General features: G+C 36.5%; 1 protein-coding gene and 1 long non-coding RNA gene across 6 annotated transcripts in view; one reads left to right on the top strand and one right to left on the bottom strand.

The window, feature by feature from the left end:
* Window positions 1-2,370: 2,370 nt before the first annotated feature.
* The window catches only part of LOC129542609 (putative RNA-binding protein 46), a 62,288-nt gene continuing 46,376 nt past the window's right edge, over window positions 2,371-18,282 (top strand). For 3 of the 5 annotated variants that reach the window (XM_088828004.1, XM_088828001.1, XM_088828003.1), the window contains exons 1-4: window positions 2,371-2,409; window positions 12,039-12,200; window positions 13,057-13,524; window positions 14,004-14,786. In XM_088828004.1, coding sequence (XP_088684130.1) covers window positions 12,050-12,200; window positions 13,057-13,524; window positions 14,004-14,786 — 1,402 coding nt within the window. In that variant the 5' untranslated portion in view covers window positions 2,371-2,409; window positions 12,039-12,049. Of the gene's footprint in view, window positions 2,410-11,741; window positions 12,201-13,056; window positions 13,525-14,003; window positions 14,787-17,100; window positions 17,926-18,282 lie in introns of those variants that run through there. The other 2 variants (XM_055405201.2, XM_088828002.1) reach the window with 2 other exon arrangements.
* LOC148774829 (uncharacterized) lies at window positions 5,853-17,459 on the bottom strand. The gene is made up of 5 exons (XR_016035309.1): window positions 17,335-17,459; window positions 14,166-14,306; window positions 9,215-9,299; window positions 7,323-7,417; window positions 5,853-5,976 (listed from the first exon to the last, which is right to left on the bottom strand). It is a non-coding gene; the product is annotated as an uncharacterized LOC148774829 (long non-coding RNA).

The raw sequence follows: 18,282 nt of genomic DNA, 5'->3' as shown, positions 1-18,282 counted from the left end.
AGAGACATGAACTGACCAGAAGAGGTCAAGAAAACACAAAGACTTTAAACATAATTGCCAAACACACACGAAGTCTAATATATAAAAACAGCGATTCATGAGCTATCCCTTTGGAAGGCTTTTAAATCTAGTGTACAAAATATCTTTCCTTCACACTGCCTGCTGGAAGCTAGCACACCTGGCAGGGAGACTGCATGAACTGGTTGGCTCGGTGTGCTCTCTCCCTCGTTCACCAGCTGAGGGCTGCAAATTACCAAGCAACTCTGGACAGGTATGGCTTGGATGCTGTTAATTTCAAAATCAGCCAACAGGTAAATAAGGCCTGCTGCTGCTGCTGCTGCTAAGTCACGTCAGTCGTGTCCGACTCTGTGTGACCCCATAGACGGAAGCCCACCAGGCTCCCCCGTCCCTGGGATTCTCCAGGCAAGAACACTGGGGTGGGTTGCCATTTCCTTCTCCAATGTGTGAAAGTGAAAAGGGAAAGGGAAGTCGCTCAGTCGTGTCCGACCCTTAGCGACCCCACGGACTGCAGCCTACCAGGCTCCTCCATCCATGGGATTTTCTAGGCAAGAGTACTGGAGATGCTGTTAATTTCAAAATCAACCCACAACTCTCAATTCTTTTTAGTTGCATGATTGATACAAAGATAGCTAACTTTCATCTTTTTTATAAAAAGGGAAAGGAGGCAAGCAAACCACAGGCAAATTTTTCCTGTTTCACATGTGCTTAAGAAGTTTTAAAGGAACATGGAAGTCAGACCACTAAACGCAGCAAACATGGCAGTATACAAGCAAATATTTTCTGATGTATATGGAAGGCACTATCATGTCATTGCTAACCTCACACTTAAGATGAAACTGTCTATTCTTTCCAACACAGAATCAATCATTTGATTTTAAGCTATAAGCAAAATTATAGGTCCAAAGAGAAGACTGAGAACTGCTTTTTACACAGACCTGGAAGAGGCACTGATGAGGTGGTATCGAATCGCTCAGTGTCTGAATGTGCCAGTCAGTGGTCCAATGTTGCGGCTAAAAGCTAATGATTTTGCCCAGAAACTGGGACATAATGATTTTAAGTGCAGCAATGGTTGGCTGGACCATTTTAAATCCAGGTATGGTCTAGTATTCAGAGGTCAACCTGTAGAAGCCACAGGTGTACCAGTAGACCCTTCAGCTGTCTGGCACCAAAACATACTTCCTTATAATTTAAATGATTATCATCCTAAAAATGTTTTTAATGTAAAAGGGACTGGGCTGCTTTATCGAATGTTGCCTACAAATACCTTTGCATTTAAAGGAGAAACCTGTTCAGTTGGCAAGTTATGCAAAGACAGAATAACTCTGGTGGTTGGGACAAACATGGACAGCTCAGAGAAACTTCCTCTGCTTCTCATTGGAAAAAACAGAAATCCACATTGCTTCAAAGGCATAAAATCACTGCCTGTGTATTATGAAGCTAACAAAATGGCATGGATGACTGCAGATGTATTTGAACAGTGGATGCAGAAGCTGGATGAGAGATTTCAAGCTCAGCAAAGAAGAGTGGTGATTTTTGTTGAATCTTCTCCTGCACACCCAGAGGTAAAAAAACCTGAAGTCCATTGAATTAGCGTTCTTTCCATCATGTTTGTCTTCCAAAATTTATAGCTATGAAACAAGGTGTTATTAGAAGCCTTAAAATCAAAGAGCGACGTTGTCTTATTAAGAAATTTCTGAGCTCTGTTGAAGGCAGCAAAGAATTCACCTTTTCCCTTCTAGATGCAGTTGATACATTGCATCTCTCTTGGAGGGCTGTCACCCCAGAGACTATTGTTAAGAGCTACGAAGAGGCCGGATTCAAATCTCAAAGGGGAGAAAGTGAGGCGGCAAATGCAGAGACAGACGCTGGTCTTGATTTGGTTGCCGACGCCCAGGCGGCAGGAGTGGAATTTCCCGAAGGCTTATCTGTAGGAGAGTACGCTGCCCTGGATGATGACTTAGAGACTTGTGAGTCAGCACCAGGCGGTGATGCTGTGTGCCCCAAAGAAAGTGAATCAGATGAAACTGGGTTTTATACTTCTGACGAGGAGGATGATGGTGGATCTCTGGAAAGCGAACTCCCTTTACCATCAAAAAATGAGGCAATAACGGCTTTAGATACTCTGAAAACTTTTCTTAGAAGTCGAGATATAAATGATGAGCTTCATAATTCTTTAGCAGACTTTGAAATTTTTATTAACTCTTTATCATCTAGGTAATTATTTACTGTAAAACATCTGAAGATAATAGAGCTTTTTATAATGTATTTTATTATTAATATTTAAGTATGTAAAGGGAAAATACCTCCTAAACCTAAAAAATGCCTAACTAATAATTTTTGGTTTGATTGCAGATGTCTTTGGTCTGTCTGCAGAGTGAAGTTCCCTAGGTAGATATTTTTGATATTTTTAAAATTAATATTTTTTTACTGTTAAATTTAGTTTTTAAAAATCAAAATTTATAAAATGTTCATTTTCACAACTTAATAAATTTTTATGTAATTGATAAGTTGAAGTTTCAATTTAAGTATAGCTTGAACACAACTGACATTCTTTTAGATGAATAATTTTCACTTATATTTTGTTAAAATTGTGTTTCTTATTTTTCATTAATATATTTTCTATTTTGAAAGTATGAGTTTGAAACTTGAAATTTTTGTTATTAAGATGCTTAACACTAATGAAGATGAGTTAACCATTTCAGGCTTAAGACTTGATTCAGATTGCTGCTTGAACATCTACCCTGTGACTGGCTAACTGTCTTGGTCCTTCCACTTTAGGGGGTTTTTTTTCTTTTTTTCTTCTTTTACTTTAAAATAGAAATGGAGAGAAATCTTTGAAAGTCCAAAGTTTGGGGGGAAAAGACTTATCTATGAAAGCTAGAGTCCACATAGAGTACAACAACTTTTAATCTACCCTTCCCACTTTTTATTTTTTATAAACATGGTATGCCATTCTCCTGTTCAGGACCCTCCTTCCTTTACTCAGATCATTTGGGTCAACAGGGGAAGGAAAAAACCTTGTGAAACAGGTAGCACTGTGAATCCACAGCTGAAAGTGGCAGAGGACTAACTGAGTCTTGGAAGCTTCAATTGATAATACCAGCTTTATCATAATGTATTGGACTGCTATGCCTCTTTGGAATTTTGCTAATTCTCAGATTCTGAAACATTTTGAAATGAATATAAAAATACTGTATGCCTGCTTTAGATTTGATTTATGATTCTCTGGTTGAGGTTCTTGAATTCTGGCTCTTTTGTAAACATATTTTGGCTAAATAAAGTATGGTCTTCATGTTAGATATTTTTCAGCTTTCTTAAATGTGAATTAGATATATGTATATGTTACTTTTGTTTGGGAGACTTTAAGATAAGAACATACTCTTTTTTAAAGAGAGTGGGATTGGTGACTCTCCAGTGTATCTTCTGCAATTTCAAGTTTTTGTATTTTGATTGAGATTTCTTGAAATGTACTAAATATAGCATACATTTTTACTATCTCTTTAGAAAAAAAAGTCTTTAATGTGGGGTCTGGCCTATTATTTAAACATGGGACTCTAAATAATATCTTTAAAAAAATACAGCTTCAGTGACATGGGCTAACCCAAGATATATATCTGTAAAGTAATTGGGAGGGTAGGGTGGGTTGCAGAAATCAGCCATTTGGAGCAGGCTGTGCATTACAGTGGGAAAGAAAAAAAAGTCCAGAACTGTTTTGGATAAAACAGAAGCAGAATCTGTATTTATCTGTTGTGCTTATAGCTGGTAAATTTCATGTGTAAGGTAACATTAAACTAGAGTCTCTCTTTCCTCATCCTTTTTCTTGCAGCATGTTTAAAAAATGGAAATCTCACACTTTCCTTTTCTCTACATTGTGTCAACATGATGTCATTAGTGTAGTGGGCCAGTATGATGTCCTGTGGGATGTTTAGTCCATTAATCTCCCTCTAGAATCAATGATGGACTTCCCTGGTGGCTCCAATGGTAAAGCATCCACCTGCAATGTGGGAGACCTGTGTTCAATCCCTGGGTTGGGAAGATCCCTTGGAAGAGGGCATGGAGAACCAATCATTTCTCTGGTATTCTTGCTGGCTGTAGTCCATGGGGTCACAAAGAATCAGACAGGACTGAGCAACTAAGCACACAGAATAAATGATGGAAGAGAGCCAGAGTTTATAATCTGTTAGAGTTTGAGGGTTTGGGTCCCAGGTCTTTTCAGTTACTAGTTTTATGACCTTAAGCAAGTTTCTTTACCTTATTTACTCTTAATTTTCCAGTGTGTAAAATTTGAGGTATTTAAGGTCCACTTGCAGTTCTGATATTTTCTTACTGCAAAGTCTGCAGTGATGGTATAATGGCAAAGCCTAGAATAAAACAGTCTTAAATCTAGAAACGTAGTTATATCATTTAAAATGCTCTTAATTTTAAAGGAATGATAGTAGAAAAAATTGTGTTTATTCAAAGATGAAAGGCTGGTTAGCTAATCTTTAATGATTCTGATTGTCAAAGAGCAGCATCTCTTTTATAAGAATCTATTATTAATAGTTTATTGGATTTTATATCACATTAATATATTCCTAAAGTATAGTGTAAAATATACAACTGGATGTACAGACTTAAGACTTTTCCTTGGATAAGGCTTTCTTTCTACTTCTGCCAGTTAATAAATATATGAGACCAGTAAATTAGAAGAATCTGAAAAACATATAAAGAGACATGAGACATTACCAGCCATGGTGAATGAACATGAAAGGAGGAATTGAAGAAAAGCTGAACAGCTTTTTACTTTTTCTGGAATGGGCCTTTACATAGTAGCTGTATTATTTAAAACAAGAGTTCTTTAGGATATCAGTTATACCAGTTCTTCAAGTGTAAATACATTTTAAAATGAATTGTCAGTACCCAGATGATATTAATGAGTAGATACTCTATTTTATTATAAAGATGACAGAATGTTTTATTCTGAATCGGAGATGAATAAGGATGACTAAACCAGTATTGAGTTCTGTTATTGTCACTAGTCAGACTTGGGCTGATTTAAGTTGTTTTTTGGTTATATTTAGAAAGATAGCTGTTAATTAAACTTGAAAATATGTGAAAGTTGTGTCCTGGAAGAGGAGAATAAGTGAGGTCATTTCATGGATGGGGCACAAGTTGATAAAATGATTAGAGAGGAGGGTTGGAGGAACTGGTGAGTTGAACCTAAGAAGATGAAATTCAGTATGAGTCTGAAATCTGGTTACTTGTTACAGGCTAAGGCAGATGTAAGTTCTTTGGTTTTTTGACACTTTTCCTTGATTAGAACTGTCAGCGTCATGAGCTGTGTCACACACTAATGTCTTTCTTTCACTGGTGGTCTTTTCAGTTTCAAAGGAAAGAGGTTAGAGAGGAAGCTTGAAACTATCATAGAAGCAGTTAATACACTCATTTTCCAAATGGCTCTATAAAAAGCTAATTACCAAGGAAAGTTAGGATATCACATTGAAATGTTTGGGAAACACAGAATTAAAGTGGAAAGATTTGGTTTTATTAAAATTTTTGTGGCCTTAGATATGCTGCTGTTCATTGTGATGCTTCTAAGAAGGAAGCATAGTGATTCCCAGGTGTATTTAGGCATAAAACACATTTTTGAGGACTGCTAATAGCTCCTGGAATAATCATTTTAGGAATATCATTTTAGAAAATGTTGACTTAAAGAAACTGAATCCACCTGTGATGTAGAAGACGCAGGTTCGATCCCTGGGTCGGGAAGATCCCCTGGAGAAGGGCATGGCAACCCACTTCAGCATTCTTGTCTGGAGAAGCCCGTGGACAGAGGAGCCTGGTGGGCTACAGTCCATGGGGTCACAAAGAGTAGGTCGTGACTGAAGCAATTTAGCACACTTGCATAATAACGTTTAGCCTGGAGGAGAGGATCGTTTTTCAAATGCAGTTTGGCCAGAAGAATAAAGTCAGAACCTGTAGGTGAAAGTTACAAGGAAAAAGATAACGATTCATTAAAAAGACCTTTATCATAGAGTTAGCCTGTTATATTGTTGTAAGGATTCAAAATTAAGATGGGTGACTGCTTTGCATCAAAATTGGTTGAATTAAATAATTTTAAGATCTCTAATTAAAGTTTGAGGTTATTAGTTTTCAAAAAAATTTCCATTGATGGATTTTCCCCCCTCTAAGTTTATACAGTATTTTTTAAAAATCATGCTGTAGTTTTAATTGATTTGTTATTTTAAACATTTAAAAAAAACTGTTACTGTGAAGAAAAATATGGATTCAGGTTATATGAGCTCAGGTAAATTATGTTACTTTCTGGACATCTCAGATTTTTAAATAAGTAAAATGAGGGTAATATAAAGTAAGGGTTTAGGAATCCCATATTTAGGCAGACAGGTCTCTAATTTACATATCTGCCCTACCAAGCACTATCAATTTATGACTGAGCGACTGAACTGAACTGATGACTTTTACCTCTCTTATTCTCACCTTATTTATTTTTAAAATGGAAAATAATATCTTAGAGGGTAAGTACTAAGTGAGATAATGTGTGTAACCTGCCTGTCATCATGCAGAGTATAAATGTGCTAAATAAATGAATGCAGAAATAAGTGTACAATGGAATTTCAGAAATTAGTCAAGGTAAAAGTTGAAAGTGATTTGTCCCAGATCGGTTGACTGAGAACTAGGACCCACGCCCCTTATGTTTAGTTAAACCACAATGTATCTTCCTTTCTGTCTCTTTCTTTGAGTGGCAAGCTAGTGAATGTGCCAGGGAATGTACACTGTGGTAAGGATTTGGGAGTAAAAGACCAGACTCTGCTTAAGATCTGTCAGGGGTTGGGGGATGAGGGGGCAGCAGGGACTGACAGGCCAGGACTCTGAGATGGTAGCAGTACAAAGGATACAGCATCTAATTTAGCATGGAGAAGGGAGGGTAGACGATGGTTTGTTTTTGTTGGTTTTTTTTTTTTTTTTGGAAAATATTAAGTGTGGGAAAGGCAAAGAAAGCAAGGGAGGATTGTGGAGCAGCCTGTGCAGAAGCTGGTGTAGGAGAACATGGTACATTTGTGAAATTGCACCCGGATAAGTTTCGTTGTTGACATACAAGAAGCGAAGTTTGAGAGAGATAGGCTGGAGCGGGTTAGGCAAGGACCTTTATGACTCTTTTAAAAGAGAGTTTAGATTTTATCTTTAAAGAACAGTGGAAAATCCCTGAAATGACCTTTTGCTTTTAGTAAAAGTAGCATATGCTCTTGATCTTCACAGAAAAGTGACAAGTTAAGGTCCCTTAATACTTCGTTCCTACTTACCAATGATAACTATTGTTAAAGTTCCCTGTAAATTTTTCCAGATCGTGTGTCTTTAATTTTTGTATTCACAAACATCTGTGAGTGTATTCATATATCTGTTTAAACAAAACACACGATTGATACATAGTCAATGTATTGCTTTCCAACTTATTCTCATGTGACATTTCTTAAATATTTTTCCATATCAGCACACACAAATCTATGACATTCATTAATAGCTGCATAACATTCCACTATGAAGTTATACCGTAATTTTAAAATCAGTCCTCTATTGGTAGACAACTAGATATTTTTTAGACTTTTTATTTTGAACACTGTTTCAGTGAACATGCTTGTATTTATATCTATATACTTGTACAACTATGTCCGTAGGTTCATTTCTTAGTAATTACTGAGTATATATACATTTTAGAATTTAATAAGATTACCAAATTTTCCTTTAAAAAATCATTCTAATTTAATGCCCAGAGTATATGAAATCATGTTAAGGATTTTTTTTTTTTAATTTTCTGTTAGCATCTTCATCCAGCAAATAATTACTAAGTACCTACTGTGTACCGGCCACTGTGCTAGATAATAGGGAAAGTGTTCAAGGCAGATAGGAATCTCTGCTTTTATGCATCTCAGAGTTTAAGCCACAGAATGTCTGCAGGTATTTTGTTTGGTTTCTATAGTTATTGTTATTATTTTTATAATTGAATTAATTTCCAGGGTTTTCTTTTCTTTTTTTTAACCCTGCAACATTTTGTTTTCAAGGAACCATGAACCTCATGTACAGATAATGATTTCCGAAATGCAGGCTTAAAGCATAGAAGGAAGCTGGCTGCATGATGATGATATTACTCTTTCTTGGATTGTAGGTCCTTTTAAAAAGGCAGAGTCTATGCTTGAATTCTCTTTGTATTAAATTTTGGAAGGAATATTAAAAGCCACATGGTCCAGCAATGCCCCCTTTTTCTTGAGTCTCTCCAGCATGTCCAGCCTGTATTTGAATACTTCAGCTAGGCAGAAGACAGCTTTGTGCAGTTCTCTCTGCTTGGCAGAAAGTCACACTGAGTTACTGTGTCCTCTGCTGTCCACCTGAGTGGTGGTCCTGCCCCCAGAGTCATCCACATGACTAAACATCCAGAAAAATGACTTGGTCATAGAAAACATTGAGTAAATGTGTAGAAACTTGAATGAATTGTGAGAGTTTGACTCATTAATTTTTTGAGTTGGAATTTGGATAACATACCCTAGATTAAGTTTGAACATAATACTCTACCAGATTACATTTTAATCATGCCATTTTTATGCTGGGAGTATTTGCACGTTAATGGATGACATTTATGTAGTTTTGTAGTTTTAATATATTAATGCAGCTCCTTGACTCAAATTTTAATTGAGAGATTTTACATATGAATCTGCAGATTTCCAGCTTCTCCTAAAAACTTGGAAAATTTAGCGTAACTGGGCAAACTGGGGATTTCCTCACAGTAGCAGTTTGCTAGAATTGAGTATCCACTGCCTTTTCCCAGTGTCTTTCTTGTTAAACACAGTCCACGGCACTTATCAGAATCCTGTGGTTTTGCCTTTTGTTTTCACTCATGTAACATTCCTTGCCATGGCCTTATAGGCATTTAAGCTGGTCATTTAGTGGATATTCAAACTTAGGAGGCCCAGAACTGAACTCTGCTCTTACCCCTAAGTTTAAGTTCTAAGTTCTCCCTCAGCCTTCCTTACTTCCCTGCTGCTTGTTGCTCAGGCCAAAACTTTGGTGTTATCCTTGACATCTCTGTTTATCTCATATCCGACCTGTCAGAAAACTATTGGATGTACTTTCAAATTATATCTCACATCGGAGACTCTCCTCCACCTCTACCTTTCTGGTCCGTGGCACCATCATCTCTCACCTGAATTTTAGTCTTGGTTTTTGTTGGTCTCCTTGCTTCCACCTTTGCTCTTCTGCAGACTTCACAATACAACAGGCAGATAATCCTTTTAAAATGAAGGATCATATTACTCTTGTGCTCAGAATCTCCAGTGGCTCCACTTTTACTCAGAATCAATGCTGAGGACCTTTAGCACCTGACTTAGAAGATTCGTGTGATGTGACAGCTTGTTCCCTTGCTGACCTCATCTCCTACTTTTCTCTTCTTGGCTTTACCATACTGGTCCCCTTGCTGACCTCATATGTGCCGTGCACACTTCTATTCTTGGGCTTCTCTCCTCATTTTTCCTTTTGTGTTTTTCTTCCCAAATAACTGCGATGGCCAGGTTCCTCAGTTCTTTGCTCAAATGTTATCTTCTCAGGAAACTCTGAATACTAATTATCTGATTAAAATTGTACACTCTGCACACCTCTTCCACATCTATGTACCCTGTTCATTTTCCTCCTCCTGTTATCTTTTAACATATTATTTACATATTACTTGTATTATCATTTGTTTCTCTTCTTGGAGTATAAGCTGTGCAAGGGAGCAATTTTGGTTTTTACCTTACTTATGTATCCCAGGCTTAGTGAATAGTGTCTGGCATACAGTTTGTCCTTAATAAACATTCATTGAATAAATGAATGAGTGAATTCATGTTTGCAGTCCCTGGTCAGCAGTTTGTTTTTTATTGTTTTATTAATTTATTATACAATAGTAGTATTTTCCTAAAAGTTAACATGAAGTATATATATTATTGTATTAATTAGATAATAAATTTATAGTGCTTATATACAAACTACTGTTTTAAGCCCTTTATGCTTAATCTTGACAGCAACCTTATGAAATAGAAACTGTTATTTTCTACTTTTAGAGGCAAACTGAGGCCAAACTTGCCCAAAGCCTTAGCTAATAAGGGAAGAAACCAGAGTTCACATTAAACAATCATTTAGGTACCTGAATTTGCTCTTAATTATGATACCATGCTGCTCTTTCTATTTTAAGAAAATTAGGTTTTTATTATGTTGTGTTGCAGATCATTTCCCCCCGTTTGTAATTTTCTGCCTTCAAAATAGTTAATAGTTAACGTAGTAAAAATGAAGTGAAAGTCGGTTAGTTGTGTCCAACTCTGCAACCCCATGGGCTCTCCAGGCCAGAATATGGGAGTGGGTAGCCTTTCCCTTCTCCAGGAGATCTTCCCAACCCAGGGTTCAAACCCAGGTCTCCCACATGAAGGTGGATTCTTTACCGTTGGAACCACCAGGGTAGTAAAAATAATTTAGTACTATTTTTCTTTGATGCTTTTTTGTTTATTTCTTAGAAGAGCCTTCTTGATTCTAAGATAAAGTAAATTCACTCATTTAGTTTTGATTTGTAGAAGCTTAAAGTAGTCAGGTACATATTTTTATATCATCTTGACAGCACTGAGGTTTTGTCTGAAAGGGACAAAATCTCTGGAACAGTGGTTAGGAACCTAGCATAGTCAGCTCTGTTTCCATGGTTCCACAACTGCAAATTCAAGCAACCTTTGATCAAAAAATATTTGAAAAATAGTTCCAGAAAGTTCCTCAGACTTGAATTTGCCACACGTACTGGCATATATAGCATTTGCATTGTATTTACAACTCTTTACATTGTGTTTATAGTGTATTGTAAGTAAACTATAGAGATGGTTTAAGTATATGGGAAGATATGCATAGGTTAGCAGCAGCAGCAGCAGCATAGGTTATAGGCAAAAGAGTATGCTATTTTATGTGAGGTTTGAGCATATGTGGGTTTTGGTGTTCTTGGGAGTTCTAGAGCCATCCACTGTGGATCCTGAGTGATGAAAAATGACTGTGCTGATTCAAGGAAGATATAGTTGAGAACAGGCTGTGGGGATACACAGGAAAAGACTGATTTCAGGAAATATTTAGAAGGGAAAATAAGCAGATTTTTGTGGCTGATTAGCTGAGTCAAAGGAAGGCCTCAGGATTAAGACCCCGAGTTTCTGGTTGTGACAGTTTGGAGAAGGAGTAATAAATAATCCTTGTGGTGCCATTATCGGTTGGCCAGGTGAATTGATGGAGATAGTTAAAATAGGAAGGAACAGGTTTGGAGGATAAAATGACATTCAGTTTTAAATCTGTTGAATTCAAAATACCAGTTAAAAATCTCATTCTTAGTGCTTGTTAGGCAAACTCAGTAGGCAGTTTGATAATGACTGGTAGCTTAATGAAGAGCCTTGGACTGCTACATTCAGCTGTGTGGGTGCATGAGCTACTTGCCTGCTATGTTGTCTTCGGAAATGTATCATTGATGCAACTTGATAGCTTGGGAGGAACTGTAAAAAGACTGTGGGTGTGGTGTATATGATAATGGATGTTTGTAGCTATATTTCTCATCACTCAGAAGAAAACTCAGATATTTAGAACTAAGAAGGGCTTTCTCAGGTCACCTAATTTTAGCTATATCATTTTAGAATTTCTGAATACTTTGTTACTACTTCTACTGGCTGTTTTCTCCTCTAACTCCCTTTCACTTAACTCCTGTTTTCCCACTTTTGTTTTTGTTGTTCCTTTGTCTTTTTCACTTTTGCATCCCTTTCTTTGTAGCTTATGCCTTGTAAAGGTACTGCTTAACTGATTAGAGACGTTAAAAGAGGTTTCCAGCTTCCCCTGTAGGGAAGAACTTTGGGGCCAAGGCTTCAGTGATCTCTGAATATAGCAGCCACAACTATTCTTGGTTTTTTGCACCTCAGAGAAATGCTTCATAGGTTCCTCCTGGAGCTCTATGTCATAAACACTTCTCTTAAACTTTGATTTAGGAACTGCAGCCATGAATGAAGAAACTATAGATGGAACAAATGGATGCAACAAAGTGCGGACTGGTACGCAGAATGAAGCAGCATTACTTGCTTTGATGGAAAAGACTGGATACAACATGGTTCAAGAAAATGGGCAAAGGAAGTTTGGTGGCCCGCCTCCAGGTGCGGATTGTTTTATGTTCAAAAAATTGGATGTTTAATGCAGTCATTTACATTAGATACGTATCTCCATGAGTATCCCAAACAGATAGCTCTTTCCTTGAAACCGCTTTAAGACCTCAGCAGTCATTTTTACTGTTGTGAAGGAAAAGAGGTAGATTGTATTTGTTATGTGTGTCTTTCCCTGAACATTCTACTGTTGGTTTGAGTAGCAGTTAAGAAATAAGTCAGGATTAGGTCAGTGGGGAAAGTGAACTCTAGCTGTGAAAGGGGAGGGCATTTGGGGAAGAATCAGAGTTTAACAAGTAGAGGGGTGGTGTTTATACTAGATGCAAGCAGATTATTAGATACGATGTTTTGGCTTTCTACCAATAGCCAGTACAGTTTCCTTGCTCAAAACCCTCCAGTTAACTTTCTGTGAGATTTACACGAGAATGGTGGCCTCTCACTGCGGTGATGCCTGTCATTTTACTCTTCCCTCAAGTATGCGTTTCCCATACAGACCTGCTTGCTGTGTGCTGTTCTGATATAACTAATATAAAAAGCACATGCTTTTCCTTTTTTCTGATGGATTCTCAAGGCTCATTTCTTCATTTCATTTAGGTCTCTGCTTAAACCTCATGTGCTTAGAAAAGATGTGCCTGATTACCAAAAATATCAACCCTTCTGTGGCTTTATTTTTCTTCATAAAACTCATTACTCATTGTCTTCTTTTTCTATTGAATATAAGCTTCATGAAGGAAGGATGCTTCTAGTTTGTTCATTGTTGTATCCCCAGTATCACGGTAAATCTGTGGAATGAATTTTTGAATAGTAAACATAAATACCTTATTAGAATTTGTCTATTTTTGTCTTTCAGGTTGGGAAGGTCCACCTCCGCCTCGAGGCTGTGAAGTTTTTGTAGGAAAAATACCTCGTGATATGTATGAAGATGAGTTAGTTCCTGTATTTGAAAGAGCTGGGAAAATATATGAATTTCGACTTATGATGGAATTTAGTGGTGAAAATCGAGGTTATGCTTTTGTGATGTATACTACAAAAGAAGAAGCCCAATTAGCCATTAGAATTCTTAATAATTATGAAATTAGACCAGGGAAATTTATTGGTGTGTGTGTAAGCTTGGATAATTGCAGATTATTTATTGGAGCTATTCCAAAAGAAAAGAAGAAAGAAGAAATCTTGGATGAAATGAAGAAAGTTACAGAAGGAGTTGTAGATGTCATTGTTTACCCAAGTGCAACTGATAAGACCAAAAATCGTGGTTTTGCATTTGTGGAATATGAATCTCACAGAGCTGCTGCTATGGCTAGGAGAAAACTAATTCCAGGTAAATTTATCCTTTTTCAAAGGTTATTTTTCTATGTTAACCTTACTATACATTTGAAAAAATAGCAGTACCTCGTAGATCAATTTATGAAAATATGTGGTGCTCTTGAAGAGGAATAGAAATTAAGAAAGTAAAACAAATGATTCTAAAAGAATATGTTCTTATAAAATGAGTCATTATTTATAGCAGTTTATTGATTTACTGGATGTGTGCAGTTTTGTTTAGCTGTTGTTTGATTAAAAAGGACAGTACCTAATCCATCTAATAAAGGTCTGTCTTTGAACTGTATTTGTTCTTTTGACTCTCAAAGTTAATTTCACTGTAAGTCTGTCTTGGTTCACCTTAGTAACCAAGGTGTGAATAGGAAACTAATACTTTACCAAATACATTATATGTATTTGAGTTTCTGCTTCTTTGGAGAAACAGTTTTACTTATTTTTAACTTTGATTTAATTGTCTTCAAATTTATTTTTTTACAGGAACCTTCCAACTGTGGGGCCATACCATTCAGGTAGATTGGGCTGACCCAGAGAAAGAGGTTGATGAGGAAACCATGCAGAGGGTTAAAGTTCTCTATGTACGAAATTTAATGATCTCAACTACTGAGGAAACAATTAAAGCAGAATTCAATAAATTCAAACCTGGTACAGTTGAGCGAGTAAAGAAACTTAGAGATTATGCTTTTGTTCACTTTTTCAACCGAGAAGATGCAGTAGCTGCCATGTCAGTAATGAATGGAAAATGCATTGATGGAGCAAGTATTGAGGTTACACTGGCAAAACCTGTAAATAAAGAAAACACTTGGAGACAGCATCTTAATGGTCAGATTAGCCCCAATTCTGAAAACCTGATTGTGTTTGCTAACAAAGAAGAGAGTCACCCCAAAATTCTAGGCAAGCCGCCAACTCTTCCAGCTCGTCTCAATGGCCAGCATAGCCCAAGTCCCCCTGAAATTGAAAGATGCACTTACCCGTTTTTTCCTGGAACAAAGCTTACTCCAATTAGTATGTATTCTTTAAAATCCAATCATTTCAATTCTGCAGTAATGCATTTGGATTATTGTTGCAACAAAAATAATTGGGCACCACCAGAATATTATTTATATTCAACAACAAGTCAAGATGGGAAAGTACTCTTGGTATATAAAATCATTATTCCTTCTATTGCAAATGGATCCCAGAGTTACTTCATGCCGGACAAACTCTGTACTACATTAGAAGATGCAAAGGAACTGGCAGCCCAGTTTACATTACTTCATTTGGGTAAGTTTATAAGTACTTTAAACAATATAGTAGAATATGAAATTAGCCTATTATTATAGATTATTTATAAATTTATTTTGTTTGAACTCAACATTCGTGGTGAGTATTTAACATAAATTTTACCTCAGTTTTGTGAACTCATGCTAAATTTTATTGAGACTTCTGTTTGATCTTCCTGTATTTAGTATTTTATTTATTATTTACTGAGGGGAACATTTGGTTTTGATTTACTGAGAGTTCATTATCTTGTTTTATCAATTTACTGTTTTTGTAGTGACTAATCCTCATTTGAAATAATTTCTATATAAGTTGCAGTATTACTTAAACTAGTTTTATTTATTACTTAAACTAGTTTACATCGTTGGTGAAGTCTACATCATAATCTTTTTTTGAGGGCAGGCTTAGGCTTAAAATCAGAAGCGTTTCAGGTGGGTCATGTGTAGACACACCTTATGCTCACCAATCTGGAAATCTGTCATTATTACTCATGAAAAATAAGAAGCATCATTAAGAGATGTGTATGACCATTCTCTTTATTTTTTTTTTTTAACTCTATGTCCTGCTTTTTTTTAATTTTTTACAAAAGGACTTGCTTTCAAAACTTTCTGTGAACAAAGTCAATGTAGGCCCTCCATTTTCATGTTTACTAGTAAGTCAAATTTTAATTTAAATAAAATATATATACTTATTTTCTTTTTTAATTAAATTATTTATTTAAATTGGAGACTAATTACTTTACATTATTGTATTGGTTTTGCCATACATTGACATGAATCTGCCCCAGGTGTGCATGACCATTCTCTTTAATTTCATGCTTTTAAAAAAGTTTCTCTAAAGCATTTGAGGGATAATTAAGACATGCTTTGGGCCATATGCTAACTAAATATTTGGCATTGTGAAGAAAGATACGTGACACCACTCTGGTGTCTTCTTTCTGCTCTGTGTTATTCTCGCCTCACTCTCCTCCCCTTGCACTAGTTTGTTTCATTTTTTAATGCAGCTGTAGATTTCAGTTGGTTATTACTTTGTGTTTAAAATAGTATTTATTAGAAGAATACTGGCTTATTGAAAGTTAAAATAGATTGGAAGGGTCTTCTACTAAGGATTATAATTGTTCTTGATTATAATTGTCAGTCATAGCTTAAAATTACTGAAGATTGCATCTGTTTCAAATTGATCTTCTCAAATTTGTTAAGGAGAGGAAATCAAAAAGGAAAATCATTGTCAAAAGGAGAGTAATTTTTGGACCTCATTTTAGACTTGCTTATGTATCATGGCCACTCCCATGGTATTACAAGTATTTTTAGGAGATTCTGATTTGGAGGTGGAGTCAGAATTTTAGGGCTGAAGGGAGGTTCCCTACAAGAAATTTTTGAGCAATATTCTCAATTATTAGTTTGGAATTTGAAAATTTTACAATCATTTAAAGTCTTAGCTTTTATTTCAGTTAATGTACAAAACATTGGGTTGGCCAGAAATTTGAGTTTTTCTGTACGATGATACATATATGTATGCTAAAGTCACTTCAGTCATGTCCGACTCATTGCAGCCCCATGGACTGTAGCGCACCAGGCTCCTCTGTCCATGGGATTCTCCAGACAAAAATACTGGAGAGGGTTGCCATTTCCTCCTCCAGGAGATCTTCTCAACCCAGGGGTTGAAGCTGCGTCTCTTATATTTCCTGCATTGGCAGGTGGGTTCTTTTACCACTAGTGCCACCTGGGAAGCCTGTATGATAATAGAGAAAAACTGAAACGAACTTTTTGACCAACTCAATAGAATCCTTCAGTTTTTCTTTTAATAAAGACAGTCTGAGTTAAAGATAAAATTAAGTGGATAGCAAATAATTAACAGTTTTCTTAGAGAAAATGGATCAAATTATTCTTTCAAAGTGGAATGTTTGGCATTCAGTTGCTGAGCAAGATACTTGTGCTTGAAACATTTTATTTCTATATCTGTTCATTTTCTTTACAAATTTAAATTTGCAAGATTCTTAAACATTTTTTAGTTTGTCAAATTTTCTGTTTAGACACAGTTTACCTGTCTACTTTTAAATTCCATTATTAAGGTGTTTTTCACTTGAGCCCTAGGGCCGTAGGTAACTCCTGTTCTCCTGTAGTCCCAAGGACAAGCCCTGTTCAGTTAGAGTGTTTCCTACTTGATTATGTTCATTAGGGACACAGTTAGTGTCAAGGAGTAAAGTTCTTACAGGGCTCAGACAGTTTGCTTTAGTCTTCTATTACAGATTTTATCAACGTATATAAAAACTGCTTATAATAAAAAAAATTGAACAGTTTGTTTTATTTTTTTTCAGTTTCAGTTCATCATCAGAGACAAAAGCCAAGATCCAAATGCAAGCTGAAATTTGAATTTCATACACAAGGCCAGAGGCCTCGTCCATAGATAGTAGCACACAAACTGTGGTTGACTAGAAATATGAGTGAAGGCTGAGTTAAGAGGCAGCTAAGCAGGAAAAGAGAATTCAGGGAAGTGGAAGAATCAGAAATCAGAAGTCTAGAAATCTTCAATAAGAAAACAAACATCAGACCTTCAGAGGTCTCAAAAGTAGGCAGCTGGAAAGTGACATGTTGCCACAAGGCAGGTTAGGAATGGGTTGAATACTGTTGGCAGCGCTCTGGCATGCTTGTTCCTTCTGTTAACATTGGATCCTTTGGGCTTTAATGAGCTGTGCCTTTTTATGTGCAGTTTCCTTTAAACAAAGGTTTCAGGGTTTCACTTGGTGGCTCAGGGTTGAGATCAGTTGCTGATAGTGGTGTGTTTTTAGAGGGGAAGAGATGCTGTGTTACTGATGTCCTGCTTATTTCAAGCATTAGATTGTTCCGAGATCTTGAGAGGTTGCTACTGGTTCCTGGAATTCCTCAAATGTGAGTGAAAGTGAAAGTTGCTCAGTCGTGTCCGACTCTGTGACTCCATATACATTCCATGGAATTCTCTTGGCCAGACTACTGCAGTGGGTAGCCTTTCCTTTCTCCAGGGGATCTTCCCAATCCAGGGATTGAACCCAGGTCTCCCGCATTGCAGGCAGATTCTTTACCATCTGAGCCACAAAGGAATCCCAAGAATATTGAAGTGGGTAGCCTATCCCTACTCCAGTGGATCTTCCCAACCCAGGAACCAAACCAGGGTCGTCTGCATTGCAGGTGAATTCGTTACCAACTGAGCTATCAGGGAAGCCCCCTCAAAGGTAATTCATTAAGTATGAAATCATATTTTGGCTCTATTTTCTTGAATAATTTGAATCTAATTTCCTAGATAGTGAATTTAACTGCTATTAATATTTTAAGATGTTTTCTTTAGGTGTAGCATTTTATTTGCTTTGACACTCTTTTTCAGTTTTGATGCTATTTTGATGCTATTAAATCTTAATGATCTTTGGCTGTTCTATGCTAGATAAACAGTCATTTGCCTTTTTGTCTCAGCTCTTTAAGAGTGTGCTTTCACTATCCACATTTGTTTTAGCTTCACTGTGCCTGTT

This window comes from Moschus berezovskii, chromosome 19, assembly GCF_049115385.1.
Source record: "Moschus berezovskii isolate FMDL1 chromosome 19, NW_MosBer_1.0, whole genome shotgun sequence".
Classification (NCBI taxonomy): Eukaryota; Metazoa; Chordata; class Mammalia; order Artiodactyla; family Moschidae; genus Moschus; species Moschus berezovskii.
This window is presented reverse-complemented; position numbering and strand designations above follow the sequence as displayed.